Source organism: Mustelus asterias, chromosome 13 (assembly GCF_964213995.1).
Source record: "Mustelus asterias chromosome 13, sMusAst1.hap1.1, whole genome shotgun sequence".
Taxonomy (NCBI): domain Eukaryota; kingdom Metazoa; phylum Chordata; class Chondrichthyes; order Carcharhiniformes; family Triakidae; genus Mustelus; species Mustelus asterias.
Genome location: NC_135813.1, coordinates 53,168,196 through 53,189,637, shown reverse-complemented (window position 1 = coordinate 53,189,637; position 21,442 = coordinate 53,168,196). Strand labels below are relative to the sequence as shown.

General features: G+C 44.9%; 1 protein-coding gene across 6 annotated transcripts in view; it reads right to left on the bottom strand.

Moving 5' to 3' along the window:
* Window positions 1–21,442, bottom strand: part of specc1la (sperm antigen with calponin homology and coiled-coil domains 1-like a) — a 364,982-nt gene that overhangs the window by 70,870 nt on the left and 272,670 nt on the right. For all 6 annotated transcript variants that reach the window (XM_078226760.1, XM_078226763.1, XM_078226764.1 and 3 more), the window contains exon 13: window positions 4,317–4,419. In XM_078226760.1, the coding sequence (XP_078082886.1) occupies window positions 4,317–4,419 (103 nt within the window). The remainder of the gene's footprint in view (window positions 1–4,316; window positions 4,420–21,442) is intronic.

Here is a 21,442-nt window from a genome sequence, read left to right as displayed (position 1 = left end):
TTTAAGTCTTTTAATTGGAAAAGGTTATGTTAATTATTTTTGTTATATTCTCACAGCGTTCTTAAATAAACTTTGTTTTGATAAAATCTTCCTAGTGGGTCACTTAAATCATTCCTGGAGTGAAACACCTTATGCTCACCCAAATGCCAAAATCAAACGTAAAACTTAGGGTCTGGGCTAACTTCAAAAAATACCTTGGAGTTTCTGATCTGGTTCTTAACATCTACCACAAAGCATCTACGTCAAAACTTTTCTGTCTGTTCCACCTCAATTCCAACAGTAAGTGTGAAGAGATCACTGAATTCTTTATACCTAAGATTGAGACCATCCAACTGCCTCTGCTGTTTCATCCCCTCCACTATCGCACTGGGTCAAACTTCCTTTAATGCTCCCCCTTTCCCTAGCCCTGAACTCACATTTGTTTCTCTTATCTTCCCCCATGCTCACTTCCAGTTCATCATGTCCATGATACCCACCTCCTGCTTCCTCGACCCCATCCCCTAAGTGAGGGAATTAAGGATTAACCTGGAGATGAACTTCCAACTACATATCCTCATCATTACTGCCTACTTCCACTTTAATAACATCATTTGACTTTGCACATTTTGGCTCACATGCTGCTGAATGCCTTATTCATGACTTTGTCATCTCTGGACTTACAGTTTCAACCTACGCCCTTCGACATTCCAAACTCCCTTAACTCAAAAGGGGCGATTTTATGAGAAAAATTCTAAGTGCCGAGTAAGCATGAAAATGGGAGAGTTTCAGATCCAATTTTGGACAAGTCCAAATTCAGTATGTTATGCACTTAGCAAAGGAAAAAATGGACTAGACTGTTTCCAGCCACTAGACAGAGTTTGTAGGGCTTAACTCGTCTGGAAGGCTGCTGCAGCAGCAGAGAGAGCCATTGCGTTTGTGCAGACCTTTGTGCACCCGCCCCTCCAAGACCAATCACACCACCGACCAATCGTCCCCTCTCTTCCCACCGATCGCCTACAGAGTGGCAGCGGGGTCCCCCCACCGTGTGCGCAGTCACTGAAGGGTCCCCTCCTCCCCATCGGTCATGTGCAGAGTGGCAGTGGGGCCTCCTCCCTCGCCCACTGAGCTCTTGCAAAGTGGCTGGTGGGCAGTGCTAGGGTACCAGGCTGGCAGTGCCCAAGGGGCAATCCTCCTTGAACTCGACCTCCCGGGCAGGCCTCAATGGCCTCCGCTTCTACCGGTGAGGCCATCACAACCGGTCCCCGTTCGTGGGGACCACACGTGATACTCACCAGAGAGAACATCTCCCGGCGAGGCCACAAAGGCAAGTGAGTGCGGACAATTGTGTCCTGGGCTAGCTAATCACATGGAAATGAGCGCTAAAATATATTTAAATAATTTATTCAGCCTCTTGTTGGAAATGGGCGGGAGGCTGAATGTGCTAGATATCAGGTATCTGCAAGATCTCAAGAGGCAAGAAATCGGGTGCGAACCTGATTCCTCAGCTCTCACATGATTTCACTGGCTCGCCCTGCCAAAATTCTGCTTACCAAACTATTTTCACAGTCGAGCAATGCCTTCATTTTAAAATTCTTGTTTTCAAATTCCTCCCAAGGCCTTTCCTCTCCATATCACTAACATGCTCTGGCTGAAACCCTCAGATACCTGTGTTCATCTAATTCTAGTCTGTTGAGTATCCCAATTTTAATCGCTGCACCATGAGAGCAATCTTTTGGCAATCTGTCCTAGCACTGCCTCATGTAGCTGCGTGTGAAATTTTGCTCCATGATGCTCCAGTAAGTTAATTGGGATGTTCTCTGCTGTTCCCTTGTGATTCTCCCTTATATCATTACCATAACGATGCACAATAACCTGAGACATTCTTTTGTGCTTTTTTCGGGGGTTTCTGAGAGTTCAGAGCAAGTAATGCAAGGCTGGGTAAAATCTTCCTGTTTTGATAATAAAAGTGATTAATTCTGTGTGCTTGTCCCTTGAGCTGCTCTAAAGAATGGTGGAAACTGTCTGTGGCCAGCGCCTCTAAATCATGCTGTCGCTGTGAATCATTCGCAGTATCAGCACTGATGGCATGTGCCTTTGCAAGTCCCCCAAAGTATAAACACAGAAATTACAAATCCACCAGGCAATTCCAGTGGATTCAATTCTTAAAATTTCCTTGCAAGTCACGCATTCAATTACAGAAATATTGGAAAACTGATCCAAAAATAGTGCTGGAGGAAAGTACAGACCAGAGCTCAATAAAGTATAAGTGTCTGGGATCGAGGTGAGCATAGAAAGTGCAGGAAGGTTGAACAGATAATGTTATTGTAATGCCTGACCCTCACCCCAGTGTATCTCCCAGTAACAATGCTGGAATCTAAGGTGGATGATTTTTGATGGATAAAGAGTTTAGAAGGATACGGGTCAAAGAAGCAAACATTGAATTAAGATCAGCCACAATTTTATTGAATGTGGTAAATTTTAAGGGGCTCAATGTGTGTCCAAGGTACTGCTCTGAGAAAGATGCTTTCTTCCCTGTGATTTAACAGTAGATTAGGAGACAAGGGAATTAAATCACCAGATTTCTCCCCAGGTTAGCTGACAACACTGTCCATTGTAGCCTGAATCATACTGAGCAGGAAGTCCCATTGCACAGCCGAGCCTGTCCCAGAGTTCACTGGTCTGAAAATTGGGTTTCAGCTGTTGCTTTAATAATATTTTAATTAATGTATTTAATTATGTTAGCAATAGAGAATGAGTGAACACATGTTAGTAATAAACGAGGGCTCCCAATCCTTACCACCATCACCTCCAGTCTGGCCAACGTGCCAACTCCTGTTGCTGCCCACTGAATAAGTGAGAATCAGAATGTTCAGGGAGGAAGCTGGCACGGTTGCAATAGGTGGCACAGTGGTTAGCACTGCTGCCTCACAGTGCCAGGGACCCGGGTTCAATTCTGGTCTTGGATGAGTGTGTGGAGTTTGCATGTTCTCCCCGTGTCTGTGTGGGTTTCCTCCGGATGCTCTGATTTCCTCCCACGGTGCAAAGACGTACATATTAGGTGGACTGGCCATCTAAATTGACACTTAGATGTGTAGGCCAGAGGGATTAGCCAGGTAAATATGTGGGATTGGGACGTGGCAAGATGCTCGGTTGGAGAATTGGTGCAGATTTGATGGGCCAAATGGCCTCCTTCTGCACTGTATGGATTCTATGAAAAAAGCAATTTCATTTTTTAAAAAAACATTTATTTCTTGAAGAGACCCGAATTTGGAAACCATATCACAGCAAAATATTCAAAATGCATTTTTTATAATCTTGAATTGTAAGAAATGTTGCTGTTATCAGTTTTTAACAACTTAATCACAAGACAATTTGAATGAGGAAGGCTATTTGGCCAGCTTAGTATCCTAAAGGCTTCCAAAGTAAATGACAAAAGCGAAATACTGCAGATGTTGGAAATTTGAAATCAGAAATCAAAAGTTCTGGAATTGCCCTGCTGAGCATTTCCAGAGTAAATTACTCCAGGCTGATACCCCACTACTCCTTACGGGATCCTATTCCAGTTTTGATAGCTCTTGTTGAAACATAGGAACCAAAGTGCGTGATTCTTCCCAGCAAGCTGTTCCTGTTTAATTAGAACTCAGTTGATCTTCACCTCAAACCCATTTACCTAGCTTCACTTTATGTCCCTGTCCCACCAACAATCTACCAGTTTCAAGCTGGAAAGCTCCAACTGCTCCTCAGTACGTTGGAGCATTTTATCACGCGAAAGACTAAAATCAACAAAGGACAAAAACAGAAAATGCTGGAAAATCTCAGCAGGTCTTACAGTGTCTGTGGAGAGAGAATAGAGCTAGTGTTTTGAGACTGAATGACCCTTTGTCAGAGATGAAGTAATCGATTGCATGGGTTATGAGCAATCGGCGACTGGCATGAGACCAAACCAGCTAAACTCTGCTATTCTTCAGATCAAATTGTTTTTTGTGGGATTCAAGATCATTCGTACCTCAGTTCAATTAGAGTTGGCAGATATTTTTCATCATTTTTTCTATTTTCCCACTTTTCTGGAACCATTCACTCACATTTTAAAACACTCCTCTTTATGTGCCAAACAAAGAAAATTAGAAATAATGGGTGGGATTTTCCACACGGCCCGCCATTGGCCAGTGGCGAGATGATCTGATCCTGCTGTTGTCAATGGGGTTTCCCATCGCACACCTCCCCGCCGTGAAACCAACCGGGGTGGGGGGGGGGGGAGGGAGGAATCATCAGCAGGAGCAGAAGATCCTACTGGAGTGAATGGCCAGAAAATTCCAGCCAGTGTGTTGCTCACTTACTTGATAACCTTCAGTCTTCTTCTGACACCACTTTAACAGCGCGTTCCTCTTGGAGCCGCCATACTCACGAGCCAGTGCTGACAATGGATCTTTCCTCTCTTCCCTGTTCAAATTAAATGGAAATTCAAAGTTTGCATTGCGAGAGTTTGAACATTAACTTGCTCTATCACTCAGACTTTAGTACAAGTTGAATGCGGGTTGTGAACTATGCAACACTAGCTGAGGAACTGGAGTTGGGGGGGGTGCGGGAACCATCTGTCATGAGGAGTGGCAACAGTTCCCTATGGTGGATTCGGTATCAGGTTAATGACAAATACAGACTTAGCGTATTGTGATAATAATATTTTTTTAAATAAAAGCAAAACTAAGAAATTCTAGAAGTAACTTTTCCCTCTGCCTTGGAACATCAATCTCTATTAAAATTATTCCCCAATGCCTTTTCTTAATTAATAAAATAGAACACACCAGCTTGGAAAACCATTGTCCTCTTTCTGGGGATAGTTGGCATTGTATATTCTGTTATAAATCTGTCTGGTGGACATTGGAACTATTTCCATTTGGACTGAGTATACTGCCAGTACTTCAGAATTCCACTAAAAATTCAACATAACGATTTAAGCCGACAAAAAAGTGTCTTTCTAGCCAATGGGAATATAGATTCGGACAGCCCAACACTTAAAAGACGTGGAACTATAGTGGTGACCAAATTAAGGATGCAGGAAAGACAGTGAGGAGACATTAAAAAAAGACACTGGCATAAACAACTGCAGAAATATGATTGCATCCTGTTGTGCTTAAAAGTCTGGGTGTAAGTTTTCAGCCCCTTCAACATACAGGAAATTTTCTGGTCAGTGGTAACCTCTAGCATGTCGACAGCACCTGTTTTGCACAAATGTCACGAGTCACCCATCAGCCCAAGCCTTAGTCTTGTCCAGGTCTTGCTGCATATGGACATGGACTGCATCAATCCTGAGGAACTCCTGCAGTGATGCCCTGAGACTGAGATGATTGACCTCCAACAACTGCAACCATCTTTATTTGCACTAGGTATGCCTCCAACCAGTGAAAGCTCTTCCCCTTGTTGCAATTGACTTCAATTTTGCTAGGGTGCCTTGGTCAAATGCTGCCTTGTTCTCAAGGGCAGTCATAGAGTCATAGAATCCCTGCAGTGCAGAAGGCGGCCATTTGGCCCATCAAGCCTGCACCAAATACAATCCCACCCAGGCCCTATCCCCACAACCCCATTTACCCTGCTAATCCCGACACTGAGGGTCAATTTAGTATGGCCAATCAACCTGGCCGGCATCTTGAGTGTGGGAGGAAACCGGAGCACCCGGAGGAAACCCGCGCAGACACAGGGAGAACACGAGGCTGGAATCGTCGCTATGAGGCAGTAGTGCTAACCACTGTGCCGCCCTAAGTCACTCAAGTTCAACTCTTGTCTATTGTATGCTGCGTTCTTTGTTAGCATGACGTAATCCCTTGTTGTCTCATCGGGCATTTTTATGAATGCCTACTGTTGCTTCTGGGATGTTCTCCCCATTAAACCAGTGTTGATCCCCCAGTCTGATTGACATGGTGGAGTGAGGGGTATGCCAGGCCAAGAGGTTACAAATTGTGGTTGAATACAAATCTGCTGCTGATGGCCCACAGGTTCATGGAAACCCAGTTTTGAGCTGCTAGATCTGTTCAAAATCTATCCCATTTAGCACAGTACTGATGCCCCACACAGGAAGATGCAGGTCCTTTATTTCTACAAGGTCTCTGCTTCCAATAGGACCTCCCTCAGGATTTGGCCAGCTCAGTCAATGATAATGCTACCAAGCTACTTTTGGTGATGGGCATTGAAGTCCCACACCCAGAGAACATTCTGTGCCCTTCCTACACTCAGTGCTTCTTTCATGTATTGGAGGAGTACCGATTCATCATTTGAGGGGCATTAGGTGGTAATCAGCAGGTTTCTTGCCCATGTTTGACCTGATGCCATGAAACAATGGCATCTGAAGTTAATGTTTTCCAGGGCCACTACCTCCTAACTGTATGCCACTATGCCACCTGCTCCAGTGATTCAGTGCTGCTAAAGCGACAAGACATACTCAGGAACAGCAATATTGGTGTCTGGGACATTGGCTGTTAAGGTATGATTTGCTGAATATGACAACATCAGGCTGCTGCTCGACTTCCTTTTCGACTTTTCGAAAAGGTTTTACTCCTTTTCGACTTTTCTCTCGTGGTTTGGTACAAGTGAGTAGCTTGCTAGGCCATTTCAGAGACAGTAAGAGTCAACCACATTGTGGGGGCCTGGAGTCACATGTAGGCCAGACGGGTCAGGAGGAAAGATTTCCTTCCCTAAAGGACATACTCTACCACGAAGGGATTCACATTTACTCTTGCTAACCTCTTAATTTTTACAGGCTTATAGAAGCTTCTTCAATCTGTTTTAATGTTTCTTTCTAGTTTGCTACCATATTCCATTTTCTCTTTATCAATTTCTTGATTCGCCTTTGCTTCCAATCTTCATTCTTATTACTCAACATTATAAAACTCCTCTTTCTTTGAGGATAAAAGGTAAATCTTTTAGAGCTGAGGGAGGAGAAATGTCTTCACCCAGAGGGTGGTGAACGTGTGGAATTCACTACCACAGTTGAGACCAAAACATTATGTGATTTCAAGAATAATCAGCCATGATTATAATGAATGGCGGAACAGGCTCGAAGGGCCAAATGGCCGACACCTGCTTCTAGTTTCTATGCTTCTATGTTAACTTGTTAACCATGATTTGACCATTTTCTCCAGGGGATTTCATTCCAAAATAGAATATATATTTGTTGTGTATTATGATTTGTTTTCCATTGCTTATCTGCTGTCATATCTTTTAATCTAGTTTCCTAATCCACTTTAATCAACTCATCCCATATACCTACCTAATTTACTTTGTTCCAATTTAACATGCTGATTTCAGGTGCAACTAAACCACTCTATCAAATTGTATTATATTACAATCACTTTTTCCCCACGGTTCCTTTATTGCAAAGTGTTACACTCTGTGCAAGCATGAGGATATAGGATATTACCAACTGTACGATCATGCTTTGTCAAAGTAGCCACAAAGATGGCTGCAACTTAAATATCCATTTAAATTTGGACAGCATTTGATTCTGTGGCCTATATTTAGTTAGTCTTTAGTTAGTCAGTACCTGAGGAAGGTACTTCATAGCCACCTGTGAAGTTTAAAACATCTCATTGTTTAAGGACAAGCTAGTGTTTGGGGAATATGTAATCTGCAAACAGTTGGTATCCAAGTGCCATATTGAACAAAGGAGAATATTTGAGTTCAAGTTGGAACAGAGATAAGAGCAGTGAACGAACATTGTCAACTGCTATAGTATTGTGATGGTCTGAACCTCAGAATTATTAACCCTGCAGTTATTTGACTGAAATTAACTTTCAAGGACTGCAGGATAATACAATCTGCGTCTGAGAGAAACATCTGAAGCACCAAAAAACAACCGAGACAGCTGAACCATCATAGAAACAGACAAACTACAGCATAAAACAGGCCCTTCGGCCCCACAAGTTGTGCCGAACATATCCCTACCATTTAGGCCTATCTATAACCCTCCATCCTATTAAGTCCCATGTACTCATCAAGAAGTCTCTTAAAAGACCCTATTGAGTTTGCCTCCACCACCACTGACGGCAGCCGATTCCACTCGCCCACCACCCTCTGTGTGAAAAACTTACCCCTAACGTTTCCCCTGTACCTACCCCCCAGCACCTTAAACCTGTGTCCTCTCGTATCAGCCATTTCCACCCTGGGAAAAAGCCTCTGAGAGTCCACCCAATCTATGCCCCTCAACATCTTATATACCTCTATTAGTTCTCCTCTCATCCTATGTCTCTCCAAGGAGAAAAGACCGAGCTCCCTCAGCCTATCCTCATGAGGCATGCCACTCAATCCAGGCAACATCCTTGTAAATCTCCTCTGCACCCTTTCAATCTTTTCCACACCCTTCCTGTAATGAGGCAACCAGAACTGAGCACAATACTCCAAGTGGGATCTGACGAGGGTCTTATATAGCTGCATCATTATCCCCGGACTCCAAAACTCAATCCCCCGATTGATAAAGGCCAGCACACCATACGCCTTCTTAACCACCTCCTCCACCTGCAGGGCCGATTTTAGAGTCCTAAGGACCCGGACCCCAAGGTCCTTCTGATCCTCTACAGTACTAAGAGTCTTTCCCTTAATATTGTACCCCTTCATCCCATTTGACCTGCCAAAATGGACCACTACGCATTTATCTGGGTTGAAGTCCATCTGCCACTTCTCTGCCCAGTCTTGCATCCTATCTATGTCCCTCTGTAACTTCTGACATCCCTCCAGACTATCCACAACCCCACCAACCTTCGTGTCGTCGGCAAACTTACCAACCCATCCCTCCACTTCCTCATCCTGATCATTTATGAAAATGACAAACAACAAGGGTCCCAGAACAGATCCCTGGGGCACACCACTGGTGACCGACCTCCATTTAGAAAAAGACCCATCTATACACACTCTCTGCCTCCTTTGGGCAAGATGTGGAGATGCCGGCGTTGGACTGGGATGAACACAGTAAGAGGTCTCACAACACCAGGTTAAAGTCCAACAGGTTTATTTGGCAGCAAATACTATAAGCTTTCGGAGCGCTGCTCCTTCGTCAGATGGAGTGGAAATGTGCTCTCAAACAGTGCACAGAGACACAAAATCAAGTTACAGAATACGGATTAGAATGCGAATCCCTACAGCCAGCCAGGTCTTAAAGGTACAGACAACATGGGTGGAGGGAGCATTAAACACAGGTTAAAGAGATGTGTATTGTCTCCAGACAGAACAACGAGTGAGATTCTGCAAGTCCAGGGGGCAAGCTGTGGGGGTTACTGATAATGTGACATAAATCCAACATCCGGTTTTAGGCCGTACTCATGTGTGCAGAACTTGGCTATCAGTTTCTGCTCAGCGACTCTGCGCTGTCGTGTGTCGTGAAGGCCGCCTTGGAGAACGCTAACCTGAAGATCCAAGGCTGAATGCCCGTGACTGCTGAAGTGCTCCCCCACAGGAAGAGAACAGTCTTGCCTGGTGATTGTCGAGCGGTGTTCATTCATCCGTTGTCGTAGCGTCTGCATGGTTTCCCCAATGTACCATGCCTCGGGACATCCTTTCCTGCAGCGTATCAGGTAGACAATGTTGGCCAAGTTGCAAGAGTAGGTACCGTGTACCTGGTAGATGGTGTTCTCACGTGAGATGATGGCATCCGTGTCGATGATCCGGCACGTCTTGCAGAGGTTGTTGTGGCAGGGTTGTGTGGTGTCGTGGTCACTGTTCTCCTGAAGGCTGGGTAGTTTGCTGTGGACAATGGTCTGTTTGAGGTTGCGTGATTGTTTGAAGGCAAGAAGTGGCGGTGTGGGGATGGCCTTGGTGAGATGTTCGTCTTCATCAATGACATGTTGAAGGCTCCGGAGGAGATGCTGTAGTTTAGATGTTTCAGTAAGTGCAGGGAAGGTGGTAAAAGAGGGGGAGGTATGGCATTGTTAGTCAAGGACAGTATTACGGTGGCAGAAAGGTCATTTGATGAGGACTCGTCTACTGAGGTAGTTTGGGCTGAGGTTAGAAACAGGAAAGGAGAGGTCACCCTGTTGGGAGTTTTTTTATAGACCTCCGAAAAGTTCCAGAGATGTAGAGGAAAAGATTGCAAAGTTAATTCTGGATAGGAGCGAAAGTAACAGGGTAGTTGTACTGGGGGACTTTAACTTTACAAATATTGACTGGAAAAGCTATAGTTCGAGTACTTTAGAGGGGTCGGTTTTTGTCCAGTGTGTGCAGGAAGGCTTCCTGACGCAGTATGTAGATAGACCAACAAGAGGCGAGGCCACATTGGATTTGGCACTGGGTAATGAACCCGGCCAGGTGTTAGATTTGGAGGTAGGTGAGCACTTTGGTGACAGTGACCACAATTCAATTACGTTTACTTTAGCAATGGAAAAGGATAGGTATATACCAAAGGGCAAGAGTTATAGCTGGGGGAAAGGTAATTATGATGCGATTAGGCGAGATTTAGCTGGCATAGGTTGGGGAAGGAAACTGCAGGGGTTGGGCACAATTGTAATGTGGAACTTGTTCAAGGAACAGCTACTACACATCCTTGATAAATATGTACCTGTCGGGCAGGGAGGAAGCAGACGTGTGAGGGAACCGTGTTTTACTAAGGAGGTTGAATCTCTTGTGAAGAGGAAGAAGGAGACTTATGTTAAGATGAGACGTGAAGGCTCAGTTAGGGCGCTTGAGAGTTACAAGTTAGCCAGGAAGGACCTAAAGAAAGAGTTAAGAAGAGCCAGGAGGGGACATGAGAAGTCTTTGGCAGGTAGGATCAAGGAAAACCCTAAAGCTTTCCATAGGTATGTCAGGAGTAAAAGAATGACTAGGGTAAGATTAGGGCCAGTCAAGGACAGGAGTGGGAAGTTGTGCGTGGAGTCTGAAGAGATAGGAGAGGCACTAAATGAATATTTTTCGTCAGTATTCACACTGGAGAGGGACAGTGTTGTTGAGGGGAGTACTGAGATGCAGGCTGTTAGACTGGATGGGATTGATGTTCATAAGGAGGTGGTGTTAGCAATTCTGGAAAGGGTAAAAATAGATAAGTCCCCTGGGCCGGATGGGATTTATCCTAGGATTCTCTGGGAGGCTAGAGTGGAGATTGCAGAGCCTTTGGCTTTGATCTTTGTGTCGTCATTGTCTACAGGAACAGTGCCAGAAGACTGGAGGATAGCAAATGTTGTCCCCTTGTTCAAGAAGGGGAGTAGGGACAACCCTGGTAATTATAGACCGGTGAGCCTTACTTCTGTTGTGGGCAAAGTATTGGAAAGGATTATAAGAGATAGGATTTATAATCACCTAGAAAGGAATAATTTGATTAGGGATAGTCAGCATGGTTTTGTGAAGGGTAGGTCATGCCTCACAAACCTTATTGAGTTCTTTGAGAAGGTGACCAAAGAGGTGGATGAGGGTAAAGCGGCTGATGTGGTGTATATGGATTTCAGCAAAGCATTTGATAAGGTTCCCCATGGTAAGCTTTTGCAGAAAATACGGATACATGGGATTGAGGGTGATTTAGTGGTTTGGATCAGGAATTGGCGAGCTGTAAGAAACCAAAGGGTGGTGGTTGATGGGAAATATTCATCCTGGAGTTCAGTTACGAGTGGTGTACCGCAAAGATCTGTTTTGGGCCACTGCTGTTTGTCATTTTTATTAATGACCTGGATGAGGGCGTGGAAGGATGGATTAGTAAATTTGCGGATGACACTAAAGTCGGTGGAGTTGTAGACAGTGCGGAGGGAAGTGGCAGGTTACAGAGGGACATAGATAAGCTGCAGAGTTGGGCTGAGAGGTGGCAAATGGAGTTTAATGCGGAAAAGTGTGAGGTGATTCACTTTGGAAGGAGTAACAGGAATACAGAGTACTGGGCTAATGGTAAGATACTTGGTAGTGTGGATGAACAGAGGGATCTGGGTGTCCATGTGCATAGATCCCTCAAAGTTGGCATCCAGGTTGATAGGGTTGTTAAGAAGGCGTACGGTGTGTTAGCTTTTATTGGTAGAGGGATTGAGTTTCGGAGCCAGGAGGTCATGCTGCAACTGTACAAAACTCTGGTGCGGCCGCATTTGGAGTATTGCGTACAGTTCTGGTCGCCGTATTATAGGAAAGATGTGGAAGTGTTGGAAAGGGTGCAGAGGAGATTTACCAGAATGTTGGTGTAGAGTGCCGAGACATCCATTGTGACGAGGAGTGCTCCTGGTTCAACTGCTCCATGTGCACTGAGTTTCTGTAGGATGTATCTTCTGTTAGGAAGATACATCGATGACGTTTTCTTCCTTTGGACTCATGGTGAACAATCACTGAAACAACTATATGATGACATCAACAAGTTCCATCCCACCATCAGACTCACCATGGACTACTCTCCGGAATTGGTTGCATTCTTGGACACACGCATCTCCATTAAGGATGGTCACCTCAGCACCTCACTGTACCGCAAGCCCACGGATAACCTCATGATGCTCCACTTCTCCAGCTTCCACCCTAAACACGTTAAAGAAGCCATCCCCTACGGACAAGCCCTCCGAATGAATACACAGGATCTGCTTGGATAAGGAGGATCGCAACAGACACCTCCAGACGCTGAAAGATGCCCTCATAAGAACAGGATATGGTGGTCGACTCATCGATCAACAGTTCCGACGCGCCACAGCGAAAAACCGCACCGACCTCCTCAGAAGACAAACACGGGACACGGTGGACAGAGTACCCTTCGTCGTCCAGTACTTCCCCTGAGCGGAGAAGCTACGGCATCTCCTCCAGAGCCTTCAACATGTCATTGATGAAGACGAACATCTCACCAAGGCCATCCCCACACCGCCACTTCTTGCCTTCAAACAATCACGCAACCTCAAACAGACCATTGTCCACAAAAACTACCCAGCCTTCAGGAGAACAGTGACCACGACATCACACAACCCTGCCACAGCAACCTCTGCAAGACGTGTCGGATCATCGACACGGATGCCGTCATCTCACGTGAGAACACCATCTACCAGGTACATGGTACCTACTCTTGCAACTCGGACAACATTGTCTACCTGATACGCTGCAGGAAAGGATGTCCCGAGGCATGGTACATTGGGGAAACCATGCAGACGCTACGACAACGGATGAATGAACACCGCTCGACAATCACCAGGCAAGACTGTTCTCTTCCTGTGGGGGAGCACTTCAGTAGTCACGGGCATTTCGCCTTGGATCTTCAGGTAAGCGTTCTCCAAGGCGGCCTTCACGACACACGACAGCGCAGAGTCGCTGAGCAGAAACTGATAGCCAAGTTCCGCACACATGAGGACGGCCTAAACCGGGATGTTGGATTTATGTCACATTATCAGTAACCCCCACAGCTTGCCCCCTGGACTTGCAGAATCTCACTAGCTGTTCTGTCTGGAGGCAATACACATCTCTTTAACCTGTGTTTAATGCTCCCTCCACCCACATTGTCTGTACCTTTAAGACCTGGCTGGCTGTAGGGATTCGCATTCTAATCAGTATTCTGTCTAATCAGTATTCTGTAACTTGATTTTGTGTCTCTGTGCACTGTTTGAGAGCACATTTCCACTCCATCTGACGAAGGAGCAGCGCTCCGAAAGCTTATGGTATTTGCTACCAAATAAACCTGTTGGACTTTAACCTGGTGTTGTGAGACTTCTTACTCCTTTGGGCAAGCCAGTTCTGGATCCACAGGGCAGCAGCACCTTGGATCCCATGCCCTCTCACTTTTTCTAGAAGCCTTGCTTGGGGGACCTTATCGAACGCCTTGCTAAAATCCATATAAACCACATCTACCGCTTTCCCTTCGTCAATGTGTTTCGTCACATTTTCGAAGAACTCCACCAGGCTCGTAAGGCACGATCTGCCTTTGACAAAGCCATGCTGAGTATTCTTGAGCATACTAACCTCTCTAAATGCTCATAAATCTTGTCCCTCAGGATCTTCTCCATCAGCTTACCAACCACTGAGGTTAGCCTCACCGGTCGGTAATTTCCTGGGCTATCCCTATTCCCCTTCTTGAAAATAGGAACCCCATCCGCAATCCTCCGGCACCTCTCCCGTCTCCATCGACGACGCAAAGATCATCGCCAGAGGCTCTGCAATCTCTTCCCTCGTCTCCAACAGTAACCTGGGGTACATCCCATCCGGACCCGGCGACTTATCTATCTTGATGCCATTCAAAGATTCCAGCACAACCTTTAGCTGAAAGTCTTCCAATGCAGCCAAAGTAACGTACTTGTTCCAGCCAAGTCCACCTGAGAACCAATCTCCTGGCTACTCATCTATAAGAGACTTTGCAGTTTCATGAGTTTTCTTTCTAAAAGACTTTCATTCGAACTGAACTGTGAACTCAACCAAGAAGCTATCAGGCCTGCATCAATATAACAGAATTATAAATTCAATTTTTATAACTGGAATTAATTTTACCTGCATCTAACTTTTGTATGTGAGCCAGAGTGAGTGTGATAAGTGATTAAGACATTGTGTTTCAAACATCCAGAGCAAGTGTCTGATAACAAATAACCTTCTTTATTTTTAAAAATCACCAAAAGGCTTGCTGCTGGAATTTATTTTAAATTTAAAAAATCATTTTGAGGGTAAGGAAATATACAAATCATACACACAAACATCCTGATTATTGACTGGAAAGGACCAGACAAATCCCGTGTGCAAGAGAAGTGAATTAGCCCCATCTCATTGTATAATTCTTGATCTAAAATAGCCTGCTCCCCAATTTGGTTCCTCGAGATACCAATCTCAAAAATCATGAATACATTCCATGAACTCACCTTTAACACTATTACTGAAAGTTTACCGAGTAAAAAAAGATTAAAAGCTCTTCATGATTAATTAGCTGTGTTTCATGCACCTCTAATTTCATGTTTTATGCCCTACAACTACTGGCAGGAGACCAATAAAGAACTCCTACCAGTGTTTCCTACTCCTCGTTTCTTAGTTCTGCTCAAACTGATTTTACATCTTGTTTTTATGAGCTAAGATCCTTTCTGTCTACTCTGTTAATTCTTTGCCACTTCCATTAGTTACCTGCCAATTTTACTTCAGCCTTTCAGCTTTTGTATCCCCTCTACATTTTTTGCACTTGGCTTGATTTTCTTTTGTATTAACACTAGATTTGACACGTCTACACATTCAGTGATGTTATTGAGCCAGGAATTAAATGTACCATGTGGTTTTGTGCTGTGCTTTCCTTCAAATAGGCCAGGTTTCTCATAGGCCGTGGAGAAAATGCTGGAAAATCTCAGCAGGTCCGGCAGCATCTGTAAGGAGAGAAAAGTTTCGAGTCCAGATGACCCTTTGTCACAGCTTTTAGGGTCTTCTGGACTCGAAGTGTCAGCTCTTTTCTCTCCTTACAGATGCTGTCAGATCTGCTGAGATCTTCCAGCATTTTCTCTTTTGGTTTCAGATTCCAGCATCTGCAGTAATTTGCTTTTATTCTCATAGGCTATTTTGTGCTAACTGTACTAGTATGTGTACCGTACTTTGAAATGTAATCCATTAGCTATGAAGTACTTTGGGGCCATATAAGACATCATATGAGTTCTTTCTTTGTAGTTTACAATGAGGGCTCATTGTGGACTTGAAGGAACATGAAAGGGCTGACTCCAATCCTGATAACACATCTGTCCTGGCTGCATCTTCCCCCCTGCATATCTCCTGGAGGCACCTACTTGATAGAGTATGGGAGCATAGGTATTGCAGCCCTTCAGTGCCACCCTCAAAAGGCCATTCTTTATACATCAGCCGAATCAATGCGTTTCCGCAGGCTGCTTCAAATACCAACTCCAAACTCCTTAAAAACCTAGCCAAATGCAGAATTGCCCAACTTCCACCCGACTGCTCAGTGGGCGGCACGGTGGCACAATGATTAGCACTGCTTCTTCACAGCGCCAAGAGCCCGGATTCCATTCCGGCCTCGAGTAACTGTTTCTGTGGAATTTGCACATTCTCCTTGTGCCTGCGTGGGTTTTCTCCAGATGTTCTGGTTTCCTCCCACAGTCCAAAGATGTGCAGATTAGCCACACTAAATTGCCCCTTAGTGTCCAAAGATGTGTAGGTTAGGGTTATTAGTGGGGTAAATATATGGAGCTACAGGGATAGGGCCTGTGTAAGATGCTCCATCGGAAAGACGGTGCAGTCTTGATGGGCCGAATGAACATAAGAACATAAGAAATAGGAGCAGGAGTAGGCCATCTAGCCCCTCGAGCCTGCCCTGCCATTCAATAAGATCATGGCTGATCTGACGTGGATCAGTACCACTTACCCGCCTGATCCCCATAACCCTTAATTCCCTTACCGATCAGGAATCCATCCATCCGCGCTTTAAACATATTCAGCGAGGTAGCCTCCACCACCTCAGTGGGCAGAGAATTCCAGAGATTCACCACCCTCTGGGAGAAGAAGTTCCTCCTCAACTCTGTCTTAAACCGACCCCCCTTTATTTTGAGGCTGTGTCCTCTAGTTTTAACTTCCTTACTAAGTGGAAAGAATCTCTCCGCCTCCACCCTATCCAGCCCCCGCATTATCTTATAAGTCTCCATAAGATCCCCCCTCATCCTTCTAAACTCCAACGAGTACAAACCCAATCTCCTCAGCCTCTCCTCATAATCCAAACCCCTCATCTCCGGTATCAACCTGGTGAACCTTCTCTGCACTCCCTCCAATGCCAATATATCCTTCCTCATATAAGGGGACCAATACTGCACACAGTATTCCAGCTGCGGCCTCACCAATGCCCTGTACAGGTGCATCAAGACATCCCTGCCTTTATATTCTATCCCCCTCGCAATATAGGCCAACATCCCATTTGCCTTCTTGATCACCTGTTGTACCTGCAGACTGGGCTTTTGCGTCTCATGAACAAGGACCCCCAGGTCCCTTTGCACGGTAGCATGTTTTAATTTGTTTCCATTGAGATAGTAATCCCATTTGTTATTATTTCCTCCAAAGTGTATAACCTCGCATTTCTCAACGTTATACTCCATTTGCCATATCCTCGCCCACTCACTCAGCCTGTCCAAATCTCTCTGCAGATCTTCTCCGTCCTCCACACGATTCACTTTTCCACTTATCTTTGTGTCGTCTGCAAACTTCGTTACCCTACACTCCGTCCCCTCCTCCAGATCATCGATATAAATGGTAAATAGTTGCGGCCCGAGTACCGATCCCTGCGGCACGCCACTAGTTACCTTCCTCCAACCGGAAAAACACCCATTTATTCCGACTCTTTGCTTCCTGTCGGATAGCCAGTCCCCAATCCACTTTAACACACTACCCCCAACTCCGTGTGCCCTAATCTTCTTCAGTAGCCTTTTATGGGGCACCTTATCAAACGCCTTTTGGAAATCCAAAAACACCGCATCCACCGGTTCTCCTCCATCAACCGCCCTAGTCACATCTTCATAAAAATCCAACATGTTCGTCAAGCACGACTTTCCCCTCATGAATCCATGCTGCGTCTGATTGATCGAACCATTTCTATCCAGATGCCCTGCTATCTCCTCTTTAATAATGGATTCCAGCATTTTCCCTACTACAGACGTTAAGCTGACCGGCCTATAGTTACCCGCCTTTTGTCTCCTTCCTTTTTTAAACAGCGGCGTAACATTAGCCGTTTTCCAATCAACCGGCACTACCCCAGAATGCAACGAGTTTTGATAAATAATCACTAACACATCCACTATTACCTCTGACATTTCTTTCAATACCCTGGGATGCATTCCATCCGGACCCGGGGACTTGTCCACCTTCAGTCCCATTAGTCTACCCAGCACTGCCTCTCTGGTAACATTAATTGTATTAAGTATTTCTCCTGCTGCCAACCCTCTATCGTTAATATTTGGCAAACTATTTGTGTCCTCCACCGTGAAGACCGACACAAAAAACTTATTTAAAGACTCAGCCATATCCTCATTTCCCACTATTAACTCCCCCCTCTCGTCCTCCAAGGGTCCAACATTCACTCTAGCCACTCTATTCCTTTTTATATATTTATAAAAACTTTTACTATCATTTTTTATATTAATTGCTAGCCTAGCTTCATAGTCTATCCTTCCTTTCTTTATCGCTTTCTTAGTCTCTCTTTGTTGTTTCTTAAATTTTTCCCAATCACTTGTTTCTCCACTATTTTTGGCCACTCTGTACGCAGCTGTTTTTATTTTAATACTCTCCTTTATTTCCTTCGTTATCCACGGCTGGTTCTCCCTTTTCTTACAATCCTTGTTTTTTGCTGGAATATATTTTTGCTGAGAACTGAAAAGGATCTCCTTAAAAATCCTCCACTGTTCCTCAGCTATCCTACCTGCCAGCCTGCTCTCCCAGTCTACCTTAGCCAATTCATCCCTCATCCTATCATATTTCCCTCTGTTCAAACAGAGGACACTGGTTTGGGACCAAACTTTCTCCTCTTCCATCTGAATCAGAAATTCGACCATATTGTGGTCACTAGACCCAAGAGGGTCCTTCACAATAAGATCCTTAATTCTACCTACCTCGTTACACAATACCAGATCCAAAATAGCTCGTTCCCTCGTCGGTTCCGTAATATGCTGTTCAAGGAAACTATCCCGACAGCATTCTAAGAACTCTTCCTCCATTCCACCCTTACCGACTTGAGTCTGCCAGTCAATGTGCATGTTGAAGTCCCCCATGATTATTGCCGTTCCGTTTTTACACGCATCCCTTATCTGCTTGTTTATAGCCCTCCCTACCTCAACATTATTATTTGGGGGCCTATATACCACACCTACTAGTGTCTTTCTCCCTCTACTATTCCTCATCTCTACCCATAATGATTCCACGTTTTGTTCCTCAGAGCCTATGTCATCCCTCAGTACTACCCTGATATTATCTCTTATTAATAGCGCGACCCCACCACCTTTTCCTTCCTGTCTATTCTTCCTAAACGCCTGATACCCCTGGATATTCATCTCCCAGTCCTGGTCACCTTTCAGCCACGTTTCTGTAATGGCCACTAGATCGTACCCACTCGTGCTGATTTGCACCATCAACTCATTTACCTTGTTCCGAATGCTTCGTGCATTCAGGCAAAGTGTCCTTATTCCAGCTTTTATCTGGACCCGCTTTGATGAGTCGCGAACACCCTCTCCCTCTACTCCCTTATCTAAATTACCGCCTTCATTCACTTGCACCCTCTCCTCTACCATTAATTTTGTCATTCCCCTTACCCCTGCATCCTCCCCCCCCATCAATTAGTTCCTTGATCCCAGTCAACTCTTCTAGCTCCCCTCCCCCCAACCTATCTAGTTTAAATTCTCCCCTGTAGCCTTAGGGGAGAATTAGGAATGGCCTCCTTCTGCACTGTAGGAATTCTTCCGGGTGCTCTGGTTTCCTCCCACAGTCCAAAGACGTGCGGGTTAGGCGGATTGGCCATGCTAAATTGCCCCTTCGTGTCAAGATAACTATGTGGGGATAGGGCCTGGGTGGGATTGTGGTCAGTGCAGACTTGATTGGCCGAATGGCCTCCTTCTGCACTGTAGGGATTCTATGATTTCTCTTCTAACTACATTTTTTATAAGTTGTACACGGTTATTGATCTGAAGGTTTGAAACATTTCCACACAGGATATCTCACTTGTAGAATTCTCTTACTGAATTCAAATCAATAAATTCTTCTGAAAGGAAATCCAATAGTTGATTTAAAGAAAGGAAGTATTAAACTGAATGGGGAACCAGGAGAACAAGATTAGACGTGTGACTCTTGCAGTGAGCATTCCCAGCAAATTGTATTGTTTGGTTGCTGAAACATTCGATGCAGCATTGCTGGATTTGGACACCAGCACTTGCCAGTCTGAAAGAGAAAAATCAGAACCTACCAGCCATCAGCTAACACAACACAGATCTAGACAGCTAATAAGTTGAGGGACAGGATGCAAGTGCAACGCAGTCAGGTTAGAGAAATCTACAGAACTGTACAATCTGATCCAGCCATCAGTGGTAGGGAAGATGGAATTCATAGCTAGACTTTCAGTTGAATTGAAGGAAGTTGTGCAGGAATGTTCCTGACTTGATGTTGGACAGGCAGTCTGACAGCACACGGTGGGGTGCTGGAGAGATAGACATGGGTGTCATTGTTTAAAGTTTATTTATTAGTTTCACAAGGTTTGCATTAATACTGCAATGAAGTCACTGTGAAAATCCTCTGGTCACCACACTCCAGCGCCTGTTCGGGTACTGAAGGAGAATTTAGCACGGCCAATGCGTCTAACCAGCAAGTCTTTCAGACTGTGGGAGGAAACCAGAGCACCCGAAGGAAACGCAGACATGGGGAGAACGTGCAGACTCCATACAGACGCTGACCCAAGCTGGGTCCCTGGCACTGTGAGGCAGCAGTGCTAACCACTGTGCCGTGTCTGGGAGACAAACCTGGGTTGTATGGCTCAGTTTCAGAGTCTTCACAGGAATTCACAACAATATTTCCCCCGCAGACAGAGCTCTGATATTTCACAATTTAACTTTTCACTTGAAACAAATCCTTCAGAATGTTGGGTATCCTTTCTTTTACTTCATTTCCTTCCTCTTTCCTGTTGGAAATATCAGAAGTGCCATTGGTTCTTGTCACTGCACACATCAGTTCAATAAAAGACAGACTTATGGATGGGCTGGGGAGTAAGTTATAGGTTATATATCTGATTGGTGTGCTTCCCAAGGCTGCGAGGAAGGTTGCCCCACTTGAATGCTTAATAAAGTCTCAAAAAAGCAGCACAATAATTTACAGGACAAACCACTCGGCAATTCAGAGCAAAATTAGTCTCAAAACAACTTACTAATTTAAAAACTCAATAAACATGTTCCTTGTGACCAACGGTAAAGGAATTAGGGATTATGGTGAGTGGGTGGGTAAGTGGAGCTGAATCCACGAAAAGATCAGCCATGATCTTATTAAATGGCGGAGCAGGCTCGAGGGGCCAGATGGCCTACTCCTGCCCCTAATAAGCAGACAAGTGTGTCAGATTTCACCTGATGGAGGTCATTGCTCATTATGAACTAAAACAGCAACAATCCATCACAAAAAATACGATAAATCAACAAAACTTTTCGTCAGTTGAGCTTAGGGAACCCTCTCTGGCAAGCAGAGCGGAAGAACACAAGAATTAGGGGCAGGAGTAGGCCATCTGGCCCCTCGAGCCTGCTCCGCCATTTAATAAGATCATGGCTGATCTTTTCGTGGATTCAGCTCCACTTACCCACCCACTCACCATAATCCCTAATTCCTTTACCGTTCAAATATTTATCTATCTTTGCCTTAAAAACATTCAATGAGATAGCCTCAGCTTCACTGGGCAGGGAAGTCCAGATTCACAACCGTTGGGTGAAGAGGTTCCTCCTTAACTCAGTCCTAAACATGCTTCCCCTTATTTTGAGGCTATGCCCCCTAGTTCTAGTTTCCCTTCATAATTTTTTATGCCTTTATAAGATCCCCTCTCATTCTTCTAAATTCCAATGAGTATAGCCCC